This window comes from Motacilla alba, chromosome 3, assembly GCF_015832195.1.
Source record: "Motacilla alba alba isolate MOTALB_02 chromosome 3, Motacilla_alba_V1.0_pri, whole genome shotgun sequence".
NCBI classification, from domain to species: Eukaryota; Metazoa; Chordata; class Aves; order Passeriformes; family Motacillidae; genus Motacilla; species Motacilla alba.
In genome coordinates, this window is record NC_052018.1 from 67726250 (window position 1) to 67739735 (window position 13486).

At 36.4% G+C, this 13486-nt stretch overlaps 1 protein-coding gene across 3 annotated transcripts in view; it reads right to left on the reverse strand.

The window, feature by feature from the left end:
• Nucleotides 1-13486, reverse strand: part of FMN2 (formin 2) — a 155622-nt gene that overhangs the window by 7081 nt on the left and 135055 nt on the right. For all 3 annotated transcript variants that reach the window (XM_038130280.1, XM_038130282.1, XM_038130281.1), the window contains one exon: nucleotides 11162-11311. In XM_038130280.1, the coding sequence (XP_037986208.1) occupies nucleotides 11162-11311 (150 nt within the window). The remainder of the gene's footprint in view (nucleotides 1-11161; nucleotides 11312-13486) is intronic.

Sequence of the window (13486 nt, forward strand, 5' to 3'; positions counted from 1 at the left end):
TTGGCCACGAAGGTTTTTTTCATCTTTCCATGAAACCAATAAGATTTAGGCAAAAGCACATAGCTTGTCAGCTCATGGCTCGTTCAAGCCATATTTCTCACAATGGCAAGCAAATCCCTGAGTACCTTCCTCTTGCTCAGGCTTTTCCTGCACTACTTCCCACTGACTTCAGTGGGACCCTGATAAGCATGGAGGTGCAAGACAATAATCTAAGGCAAAAAAGTGCAAAAATTGCATGAACACTACTGATTATGGGTTAACTCAACTGTGGTGAGTTGATAGAGCTTTATGAAGAAACTAATGGACCTAATTCAATAATGGGTGGAGGAAAAAGGAATTTTGGAGAAAACAGCACATGACTCCAAACAGTCACAAAAAAAGAAACAACAGAAACACAACAACATATTTCCAAGCTCCAGTCCAAAATGATGCTACCGCTGTGCCAATGCAGAGCCCAAATAACAAAGAAACAGTTAAAGAGATATTCCTAGGAAAGGGGTGGGTATTCAATTGTCAGGCCTTCTGTGGAAAAATAGGCTGCCACTGGGGAGACTGTGGAAGAAAAGTCTGAGGAAGGTGAGTGTTCCCCAGTTCCTGAGCATTATAACCCTTAAGCAAAAGCAGGCATGTGATAGATTGATTTCTTGTTCTGAAAATCTGCTTTTACTTAAACTATTTAGTTCTTCACTACTAATACTTTTCTGTTAGAGAAGCTGTTTGGTGCCCTTACAGAGCCATCACTCTCAATGGCCACCAAATCCTGAGAAGCAGGACAGATCTTCCAGGCATGATCTGAGAGTGAGAGAGGAAGATGGAGGTGGAAAAGACATGGAGTGCTCCTGGAGAAGCCAGGTGGTACCCTTAACTTGATAAGTGTGGTGGGAATGACTTGCAAGCTTGCAGTGTGCTAAACTTTGCTAAACTGATGCTCAAACTATCCCACTTCATACTTTACAACCAGTTCTCAAAATCACTTTATTTCAGCAAAATAACTTTGGTTCATTTACTATCAATCCCTGTCCCATCTTATGCTAATTCTGGCTCAAAAGTGAGCATATTAGTTTGACTGAAAAGATAACATCAGCTGTGTTACCTTTAACAATTTTTGCCTCTTATTCTTTTCCCAAGTATTTTCTTGATTTTGTCTTAGTGAGAATGTAATTCTTCAAAAACTAGAGCTCCCAGCCTAGACAACCAGAGAGTTGATTAACTCTCACTGTAGTACTTGTTAAGAGTGTTCATCACTTGAATCTCCTTAAATAATAGATTTAGCTAAAGCATTTCTCACATTATTTCAGAAAGAATTCACTTCCAAATAGCCCCAACAATAAGAAAACAGGCAGGGAACATAGAACATTGGGCAGTCAGTGTGTCTGTTAAAAAAGAAAAAATTAAACAAAAAATCTACAAGGGAATGAATAGCCAGTCACTTACAGAGCCTAAGAATTACAGTCCTGAAATCTGCTACTTAATAAGATCCAGTCTATCAGTTGTCACCTGTATCAAAATAAGTATTCTTATTTCCATCATAATAAAAACTTTTCTCCAGCACTATCACCTTTTTGTGCCTCATATTTATTGTGAGACAAATATATAAAAATTATGATTAAGTTTAAAGACAGCCTGTAAGATGAGTAAGCAAGTCTCACTTCAGCATGCACACAGAAAAAAGAAACCAGACATGCTTAAAAACCCAAAAGACAGAGTGTTTTTATCTACCTTCTAGACCAAAAGCCAGCCTGGCCACAACCTTATCAAGGCTTTGAGACTTTCTGTCATCATTCAATCCACTGAAGGGGTAGCCACTTCCCTGCCACTAAACATTAATAATTTTGTCTGAAGTATCTGTGGCAGACAGATTCATTTCTTACTGGCTCCATCTAGCCTTGGTCGCCTTACACTTCACTAGTGAGCACTGTGACATGACAAATGTAATCACAGTGAGAGGACTGGAAAGTTGTGCCTTAGATAGCAGAGCTGCTCACAGAAACTTCCATGATAAACTCAGACAGATATTACTTTTGCAGTTGCCAGCACAGTTTATGAAACCCAAAAGACATTTTTCTGCAGATATTTTGCATTTTTTAACAAAAAACAAGGCTGAGGCCAATACTCTTTATACTACCAAGTGCTTATTATCAGTTAAATAAGAGGAGTGTTGCGAAAATATTTTATGTAGCTTTTTCTGGGTTGAATATTGAGTTAAACTTGTTTATGATAATTATAGTAGCTTTACATATAAAAACAAATAAAAAATCCTCCACTAAATTATCAAATGCCAAACGTCTTTCAGATTTCAAGGGCAGAAAACTTTAAAACTCTCTCCTTAAAATCTTCTAGGGTAATGTTCTTATATTTTATTCGTTGACTAAAATATTGAAAATATTTTTTGCTAAGGGAGAAACCAAAACATAAAACCCATAATGGAAAATCACAGTTTCCAACATAAAAGTCGATTAATAAAAATGTAGAGCTTTTACTTTCATGCCAGTAGGGTTGAAGTGATGACACAGATATGATTCAGTAACTGACTGCAAAGACTTTATATAGATAAGAAGTACACTGTAATGTACCTGGTCCCCTCAAACAAACTAATGAAACCTAACTTTAGCCTACCAACAGAGAGATAAGGTATTAAACTATCCTGACATCCCTGCCAGCTCCTTGCATGGTTAATTCAAGGACCATGAGGGAGACAGTGGCTGTTGGAAAGACACAGTGATTAATCATAATTTCACCCAGAGGACCACAGACAAAGAGATTAAAACATTGTAATCTGGCCACTTAACATAGAAAATAATCTGTAGTAGGACCCTGAATAAGATACCTCCTATGTCAACAGTGTAGACATTGGGGAATACATTTCACTTTTTTTTTTTTTAGTGTGCATCATGTCAAATGGGTCTAAAATAAAACTTTGAGGCCAACTGAAATGAAAATTAGACTTTCCCACTTACAGTCTCACTGCACTTCACCAAATACTTAAAAATATTCTAAAAATATTGTAATTCAGAAGTATTTTGTTTCCCTTGGTTCTCTCTGGCAATCTTACTCTTGATGATATAGGGCTTCTGCTCTTGTCTATGAAGAGATATACAGATGTGAGTAAATAAAATAAAAAGATTACTGTGAAAAACATGATTTAAAGATTATAATTTTAACATCAAAGAGAATTTCATATTGAAAATGTAATGAAATAAAATTATTGGACTGTTAAAGAATGGTTATGTTTGTAATAAAATGCAAACATACATACCCCCACTTAAATACATTTCATGACCTTTGTCATTAAATTGTCAGAGTGGCCAGTATTGCAGGCTGTTCCTGGCTACCTTCAGGCAAGATGAAAATCAATTTTCTAAAGACTTTACATATCAAGATTGAAATTATTCTAAGAAAAGTTAGTCATCACCTTCCACTGTTTTTCTTGGAACTGAAGCCAGGTTGCTCTCAAAGAAGCTGGCTACATTTGGGCTATTTGGTTAGGAAATCTAACAGGAAATGATAAGGAAAGGGAAGAAGACTAGAAGGGAAGTAAAACTGGTAACATAATCAGCAAGTAAAAGAAACAGGAGTGTTAGCTGTAATATGTTTTTAAGCAGCAGATGGGGTAAAAGAAGGCAAAACTGCAACGTGTAGAAAAGGATAAGAAAACTCTTGGTAAACAGACTACATGGAGAAGATGATTCTTAAAGACACAATGGAAACATACCCTGGACAGAAGATTTGCTATAATGCGTACGTTGGGGCTACTACATTGGATAATTGATAGCTACTAAACTGTAGTACAAGCAAATATGAGACCTGAACGAATAGAAGGGATCAGTGAATAGAAAACAGAAAAACCTGAAGTTGGCTGGAGAGCCACAACATTCAGAGATCTCCAGTGCACAAGATGGGAAAGTAATAGGCCTAGAACTTTGCTGCATGAGTTTTAAAGTGCCCATCCATCATTATGTAACAACTCAACAGTTACTGCAGACACAGTTAGGTTCTTCTCAAGTATGTAATAAAACCCCCTGATATTAGACTATTCCCTATACTGACTGCATGAGACACACACAGAGCCATGCACTTACACTTTATGGATGTTGCCATGCACTGGTTTGGCAAACTGCTGGAGAGCATGAAAGTTCCCATCTTTGATAGTTTAGGAACAGTCTGGGTTACAGTAGATTTTAAGCCTTTGTGAGCATTTCAAATGTTTGGGGGCTAATATTTAATGACAAATGCTGCTCATATTACAATGGTTTATTGCACCTCAAATGCCAAAGTGATCATTTTGTCTGGAATAAAACCACTAACAAGTATAAGAAGTGTAGTGCCTGACAAAAGTTCTGTTTAAATTTTTTAATTATATAATTATTTTCACCAGTATGCTAGTAACTATTGAATATGTATCCCCTGTTTTTATCACAGACAAATGTCTTCTTTATTCAAGAGGTGGTGAACAGGAAAAGGTTAAAAAGAGATTGAAAAGATCACATGGTAGAAATAATGGTATCCTATCCTATCACTACAGCTTTAACTATCACAGCCAGTCTGACATTACAGCCATGAAAACAGTTTGTAAACTTTATTATGAAATGATGATTGTTAGTTACCTTCTTTTATGCAAAATACACATACTAGGATGCAACATAATGTGCCGGCATGGTACAACACCATCACCAGATACATACTACTGAAGAACTCTTTGCTGTTTATGTGGGGACTATTTTGGAATCCAACCTCACACAAGTCACAAAATTTATGAAATATTACACATTTGAAACTAGTTTTTTACTAGATCCTTCACTTTGTTTAACTTTAATATTTGCAAGCACAAGTTGGCTCACAGCTGTAAATGGAAATATGTTTCCTGTCTTATAAAACACAGGATTGCTTAAAAATGTTAGACTAAGGTATTCAAAAGGATTTTCTATCAAAGATCTAGACTGAGAAATGTATCTCCAAATGCTTTTTTTCCCACAAACTTTTCCCTCAAAAGCGATGCTAAGAAATGGAAGTTCTGTTCACCTCCCCCTAACCAAAGTATGATGATGTATTAATTAAAAAAAACAAACAAAAAAGCAACAAAACAACAAACAGAAAAACTAATTGCCAAAAATGCCAAGGAAGAAGAAAACAAACCATACATATTGAGCAACCTCTTTTATCTGGACAGCAAACAGTGTCTTTGTGAGGTACTGCCTCACAGCTAGCTGCCGAATCTTTGGTGTGTTTAGGCTTTTTAAAGTAGATTTTCCAGGGCCCATAACAGTACATTCTGATCAGAAAGCTATCCAGGTTAACAATTTTGAAATACTCCCATAAACTGAAGATCCATGTAATTATTCAATTGAACGTCGTGTAAAATCGTCTTCTGTTTTGAAATGTCATTATAACTGACTTGTAAACCCTTGCCTACCAGTATGCAGCTCAGTTGGTCAGAGTGTAATAAACATATTGAGATTAAAGCTTCCGAGAGACGTCAGCAAATGTATCTGCCCATGACTACTCACTAACATAATACTTGGAGCTTTCAGCTGGCATTACAGGAGCATGCCAAGCAAAATGTGACCCCGCTAAACATACTCCACATGTTCATCATTTCCTTCTCATGTTGCAGCTCCATATACATTTTTCTTCTCTTTTCTTCCCTCTCTGCATTTCTTTGCAAGTACCTATTCCCATGTCCCTTGATGTCTCACTCTCAAGTCTGACTCACTGGTTCATATTAAAAGCGTTAAAAAAATATCCCTTAAATTACTCTGAGAGGACATTGCTCGTGCTATGGGATTTAATGCCCTCCTCTGCAAGCAGAAGTGGCAGCTTACCAATATGCTCCTCACTGTGCAACGTACAGATATCCCATGCCAGACTTTAAATTGCTCAACAGCAAGTTTTAAATCATCCTGCCGAGGAGTCTGTAGGGAGACATACCAGTCTTTCTGCAGAGGGAGATCAATGAGCTGTGGAGACATGCTGGCCAGGAATCTCCCTTTCATCTAGATATACACAGTGTGACACACCAGGTGCCAGCTTAACTGCTATTCTTACGGGAATGGACAACTTCTGCATTTGAGAGACGAGTGCATTTTTCTGAGTTTATAGATTATTTTTAATGTGTCAAAGATTTATCGTGGGAGTTAAAGGGTTGAATAAAGTCAGCCAAAAGAAATTCTCAAGCTTAGTGTGATGCAAGATATCAGGGACTTACAGAATTTTACCATCGTGTTGATCCTGCTTATGAACTCTCCTCTGCTGGCATCCCTGACACAGCCTCTGTTCAGCAACACAACTCTTAGTGAAGGCAAGGGCCTTTGTCTACCTTATACCCACACTTTCAGGGCTCCTCTACCTGCCCCTCACTCTTTCCTCCTCCAGCTCTCCCATCTAGAAATACAACTAACACAAGGTAAATCTTTGCCAAGTTGCACAGGCCCTCTAGAACAGCAAACAGTCTGAAGAGAGGGAAGCACATCCAGAGCTGGAGAGGACTAACAAGTGTAAACACCTCACTCACAGCGAGATAAAGGGAAGGGGGAACTGTGGCCCTGCATAGGAGCTTCTGCCATACCACTGATCCTTTTCTAGTAAGGTCTGAACTGGTATCTATGACCTGATGCTATTGATACTAACATTTGATAGCAATGGAACTTTAAAACATAAAATTTCCTAAAGGACTCACTGCTTTCTGCTACTGCAATAAGCCAGAGTTTATTCCATGGCCATAAAGAAAAGATGTAGTCCTAAAGATGAATCATTGTTATCCATACCAATATGAGATTTTTTGATAAATAACTGTATTTTTATATTTTATTTCCAGGACCAGCAGTTGCTTAACTTTTTAAATTTTTTAGAACATTTCAAGACTTCCCTTTTGGGATGTTGCTTCATGAGCTCTTTATATCTTTCATTCTTAGGACAGGATATATTTTTCTGGTAGGAAAATGGCAGGGTCTGGGCAACAATTCTGTGGGCTTTTGCTGGATGTCTAGAAAAATAAAAATATTTCTTGGTCTCACAGAAGTGCTAGACTGGAATAGTGCATTTCAGATTTACTACATCTAACTCAGAAATGTAAAGAAGCTAAAGAAAAGAGGTTAATGAGAAAAAGGTTGATACATTTATAGGTCAGCTCGTAAGAGACACCTTTTTTTCAAAACAGGAGGGAAAACGAGGCATTTGTAGATTGGTGGTCTGATTGCTAATTTTCCTAAGAAGGGGAGACTTTTGCAGAGCTGTTACTGCAGCTGTGCATTATCTGACTCTGTATTCAGAGAGCAATGTGCATCTGTGGGTATGCAACACCTCAAATTCATGTATAGATAATAAGGGTGCTGAACAGGAAGCTTGTGATGTTCAAACTCATACTCTCTCTTTTCAAACAAAATCAAAAACATTAGGGAAACTATGTCAGCTCTTCTAGTCTTTCTTGCTGATTAAGCACAAAATGCAGGCTATACTGACAGTAAAATTTTCAAGAGTCTGCAAAGTCTGAATGAAAATCATAGACTATGACTGACACATTATAAATATATTTGAAGGACAATAACAACATTTCAACTGGAAAAACTCAAAACATGCCCCATTAAGTTTGATTATGTGATTATGGCTCTCCTTTTCTTGTGGGCTTTTCTGCTTTTTTTTTTTTGGACAGCTTTTTGTTTATTTTGGATTTTTTTTAAGTTGCTTAATCAGAAAGAAGTAGTATTTGAAAATTTTCACTTAAAAGGATATATATTTAGGATAGATATATCATCAGAAGTATAAATCTCCACAAAATATCATCCAAAAGTTTATGAACAACCCAATATCAATTTCTAATGGAATGATCTAGTTAGCCTTAACTTCAGTGTGACCACAAAAAATAGTACTGCTCACAAAGTCTCTTGGCAGACCTATGCTTTTACTGTAATTTTCAGATGCATTTTTTCTTTTTATTTCTACTGTATTTAAAAATTTATAATGTATACTTTTCCCTCCAGATGGTATTTTCCAATTCTGCTTTACTTCAAGTGAGAGAAGAGTGAAAGCAGTAGAGAACTTGAGAAAAATTGTTTTTAACTTTGCACCATTTTTCTTTTCTCATCTACTCATAAGGAAATACAAAGTCTGACAATTCAATGTTTATCTTTTGCATATAAATGCCTGGGAAAACAATATGCAAGTTGAAATGCCAAGTGAAAAGTGTTTAATATAAGAACCATCAGACTGCTTTTGTTAGCACATACACGCTTAACCTATCACTAGCAAAATATAGCACCACCCTTGGAAATATCATCTATGAAAGTCCTTTCGTTAAATTATTGTAAAGGAGTAAGTAAGACACATATTTGCAGAGACTAAATAAGGAACAGCCTCTATTAGCAGTCCATATGGAAACTGGGATACAAAATATTCTAGAAAAACCCAAAGCAACCAGGGGTTGATAAAGACGATCAAGCTAAAAAAAAGACAAGGGAATAAAGCTATATATTTTATAAATAATTATTGTAAATAAACTATGTTTCATGAGGCAGAAACCTAGTCAATAGCTCACCAAGGTGGCATACCACAGTCTTTGAAAATGTCTCACCACATCTGACACTGATTTTGCTGCCAATGAACAATTACACAAAGTTTCTCTCGTCATTAACATTTTAGCCTGCTCCTCAAATTTATCAGCAGAAAAACCTCCAAGAACAGTACCTAAAGGGGAAAATCTACTTTCTTGAAATAATAATTTATATTTTAGTGGATATAGGCACTTTTCAGATTTTGGTCACCTACAGATCTCTTGATCTAGGCCGAGATTTTGAAAACCATCATGATGTACATTCTTACACCTCTGGGCAACATGTATTTTTCCATTGAGATTTTTCTCCTTTGATTTCTCAATACCAAGACACCTTCATAGCACACCATCTTGTCTTTTATTAAGAGACACAGAAATGCAAAATCAAGAAAAAAAGCCTAAAAGAAAACTTCAGATATCAGGTTAAACTATGATTGGAGAAAATGTATTTTCTGTGCAAAGGCTTTGGTAAGACAGTTGTTTCACTAAAGAAGATCCTTAATTTCCAGAAAAATGGTATGTTTTACTTGAAAAACTATTACTCTTACTGCTGATTTGGCCAAAACATTCTAATTCCTAAAATGCAATGAAGAGAGCTTCACTTTGCCAGACCTGACACAGCAGAACTGTACCAAAGATCTGAGAGTTGAGCACAACTAGACATCAAAGGTCCCCAAAGTCTAAACCCTGCCTCACCTGAACAAATGAAATAGAGCAGAAGATTTAAACTTGATGAGGCAAGTAAAAGTTAAAATTCAAACCAAAAATCTACTTGAGACTTTGAGGATGTATCATTTTTAGTCTTAATGTCAGTGACTCCCTGGACTGAAGTTACACAGTCCTGTCTGTCCCCCTGTGAAAGCCTCATTCAAGCCACCAGTTCGGAGTCCAGGTTTGAACAACAGTCCCCCTGCTGTTCTTCCAAGGGATCTCCCAGTTTCTTTGCCTACTGTATGTCGTTCTCACTGCCCTTTCCCTTCCCTGTCACATCTTGCCCCTGCAGCCATTTTGTAGGTTATTCATGTTCAGTTCCTTTCAGGTTAAAACAACCCTTGCCCTAGAAGGGAAAGGCTGGCAGACAGCTTTTTTTCTCTGCAGCTTCAACACATCTTCTTAGTATTCACATACACTGAACTCAAAGAGCGTCAAATGATTGTATCTCAATCCCATTCTTCTCGTAAGCTTTAGATGTTTAAGGAGGAAGAAGCTTTGTGCTAATTTAGTTAATGTCTTTTAAAGAAAACTATTTTCCTGTGAGAACCCTCTGGAGGATTTTTGGATTTTTAAAAAGAAAAATAGCTTAGTATTTTGAAATAAAAGGACATTTTGCTTAAATCCTTTTCTATAAAATATACAAGATTAAATTGACCTGCATTAACTAGGTAGCTAAATCCCTTTATAGGAAATCAAAGATATTATTTAACTGTCAGGTAAATCAGTTTCAAAGAGATATACTTAATTACATAAAATTAATTCAGACAGTCAGTAATGTGAAGAAGATCCCCAGAGATCTGCTGTGCTGTGTTAACATTTGCACCATGCTCTTGCTGTAAAAGAAGAATCCAGTTTGTTTCACTGTGAGACTTCTTGTTCCAAAATGTACCCACTTACAGCAAATATATATGGTATACATGGCATTAGGTATATAGGTGCCTCAGGGAAGTCTTCAGTAACTTTCTAAACCAGAAGTCAGATATCTGTGGCAATTACACAGGATGAGTACACTTGAAAAAAGGGCCTGTTCATGTCAAATTACCTAATAAAAGGCTGATGTCAATAATTTAATGAATCTAAAGCTTCAATCCCACTAATGCTTACACTCACATGTAGCTTCAAATCAAGGTGCTAACAGTTGTAGGATTATATAGCAATGCTTAGAATTTACATGTTTGCATATGTTTAATTTTTCCTGATATGACATTTATTACTTTTTAAACAATAGATTAATTCTTGGCATGATTTTTACAAAGGGCGACCACAGTGGACTCTCTGCATGCAGATGAGTAGAGATTTCATAACTCTTCTAAAACATAGACCAGACACCATGGCTGATTTTCAAAGCTACTGTTTCATTTCCTTATGCCATATTATACCACACTTGCTCTTGTGTACCCCATCACCCGGACTGTGATTTGCAATATGATTCAGTCTGAGTCTTTTTTTAACACAGGGTTAATTGACTTATTCCTTCTGTCTTCCTTTTTCCCAACACCGTCAAACAAATATTTACAATATGCCATGCATTAATGCCTTGACTTTCTTTGACTAAATATGCTAGTGAAAATCTTTAATCAACTTTCAGGCCTAAAACAAGTCTTCCATTGCTTGGATTCATAGTAGCATAGTAGTTACATGCTCTGCCAAAAACACTGTTCAGGGTAATGGACCCAAAAACCTTTAGCACAAACTGGTATTAAAATTCCATTCGAAAATTAGGATGACTGGGGGGTTGGGGTGGTGGGGGTGGGTGTCATGATCTGTTAAAAAAACAAAACCTGAGAAAACTCCAAAAGGCATTCAATAGGTTGTGTGCTAATGAAGTGTGGCTGACTGGTTTCTGTGCGATTGCTCCCAATAACATTCTTTGAGAAAAGCCTTTGAACAAACAAACAAATGTACCTTTCTTGAAGAATAAGTTTGTTTTCCTTCTTCCAGAAGTCTTTGAAGTCGGAACTGAATTCATGCCAAATACTGAAGAAAGAATGTGGGGACACTTCCTTCTCACCCATTTTTGGTTTCATACAGAAATAGGCTGTAGTTTCCAAAAAGCTGTCAAAGAAAGCAGAAAGAGCAAATGCTTCACTACCCACTGATGTATATTTTTTTGTACTTAACACTGAAATAGTATTTAATTATTCTTGGTAGCAGATCTAAAATAAAAGAATAGAAAAACATACCAGCTCTAAGCTCTTCACATATAAGTAGGTATACAACGTAAGATGATTTTTCAGTAAAGTTGGGATCTGGGATTTATCACAGTTTCTAGTTTTTACCAAAGTATTTTCCATTTGAAAAGCTAAAATGAACACACGGTCCACAGCCCTGAAAATCCAGATATACACACCCACCCATATACTGCTTTTCTGTTGTGTTTAAAGCTGTTTTCAAAACACAGAGTCAAAGCCCATCAAGGACTGTAAATAAACTTCAAGTTCTGGTTGGTCTGTACTACAACACAATAGCTTAGGCTGGAGACTACACAGAAATATTAAAACTCAAACCTGCTTTGTACTAAACAAGAAATGACGCAACAGAAAACTTGGCCCAGGAACAGCTGTGCTAGAAAACAGGTGCCCATTGTGTCTCCACCAGAACAATCCAACAATCCCTTCTGAGCACAGCGAGAGTAAAACTAGTGTAGCAAACACATAAGCTGCTCCTCAAGTAAAAGCTGCTCCTGAAATGCAAAGGTCATATTTCCCACGCTGAGTGAGGACTGTGACTGCAACTAAAATTTAATGTGTTTCTGAGTTTGAACTGCTTCAATTTTATTTCAGGAAGGTTACAGGAAAGTACAGAATAGTTATTTTTAAAATATTGCTTGATTAACTATTATTCCTTTTTTTTTTTTTCATTATACGTTTTGTAAATACTGGAGATTTTAAGAATGTTTTCCTGATCTGAAGCTCAACATGCAAGCCACTGGGATAATTGCTCATTTTATGAAAAACGCAATAGAAAAATCTCACTTGAAATATAATTGTAGGAGCTTTGCTCACTGATCTATTACTATTCATTGACTCCTATGATAATTTTCTCTGAATCACACATCACAGTTTTAATACTTTAATTATGGGGAAAAATCCAATTCCAGCTAAACGGATGGAAATGTAATTTTAGTCACAGAAGTTATATCTTCATTCATGGATTACGATGGTGAAAATAACGGACAAGGATTCAACCATTCAGAAGGGTCACTCTCACAAATTGTGCAAGAAAATTTTACCCTAATACTCAAACCCGAATATTCCAGTTGTTTTGCCCAACCTGAAAAATAAGCATCTACATATATTATCATATTGCTGTATAAAAAAGCCTACATCTTAAAAATTTAACATCAATTCACCAACACAATTTTTCATCACATTTTTTCTCTTAATTTGCAATTTATTTTTCCATCTGCTGAAGCAAACTGAAGATGTTGAGCAATAAAGATGTAGCACATAAAAATATAGAAAACATTCTCATTTTTAAACCCATGACATCAGTACTCAAATGCCACCTTACCCAATAATGTAATTTCTTCAGCTCTTTTAGCCTACCATGGCCCTCTGTTCTTTAACTCAGTGTTTGGTCAATAAATGCCTTTTTTTTTTTTTGGCTGGGTTCTGTTGTGGGTTTGGTCTGGGTATTTTTTTCAAATGATTTATTAATGATTAACACTACTGGTTCAAATACTCCATTTTACTTACTTATATTTCCCCCACAGTTTTATATTGGGAAAGATATTTAGCATCCATCCTCTGATTCCACAGAATGACTCAAAAAGAATATTCCAGACACTGCAGTCAGCTGCACTGTTTTAAACTTCTTCCTATTGTTATGTATTTTCAACTTTTTGCAAGACTGCAAATGCTATCAGGGAGGTATTTTTTCTCCCAGTCTCTTCCCCCAGACTTAAAGCTCTGCAGCTGGCTAGTGGAGAAGTCCTATCAAAGGCTCATTTGAATTTTCAGAATGAGCTGGCAATATTTTTGGAGGAACGTGAGGGATGAAGAGCAAGAGAGAAATCTTGAGGCATCAGGTGAGTCACTTATTTTTTAAGAAGCTCTCTGAATGAAGTCCATGAATGATTAACAAAACAGCGAAAGACAGAATTTATTATAAGAAACTTTGTGTTGAGAAATATATGTTCAAAACATTTTGCAAACTACAATGATGAGAAAAGAATTTGACAGTGAATGGCCATCCCAAGTAATGCTTTAATATATGAGATACTGAGCT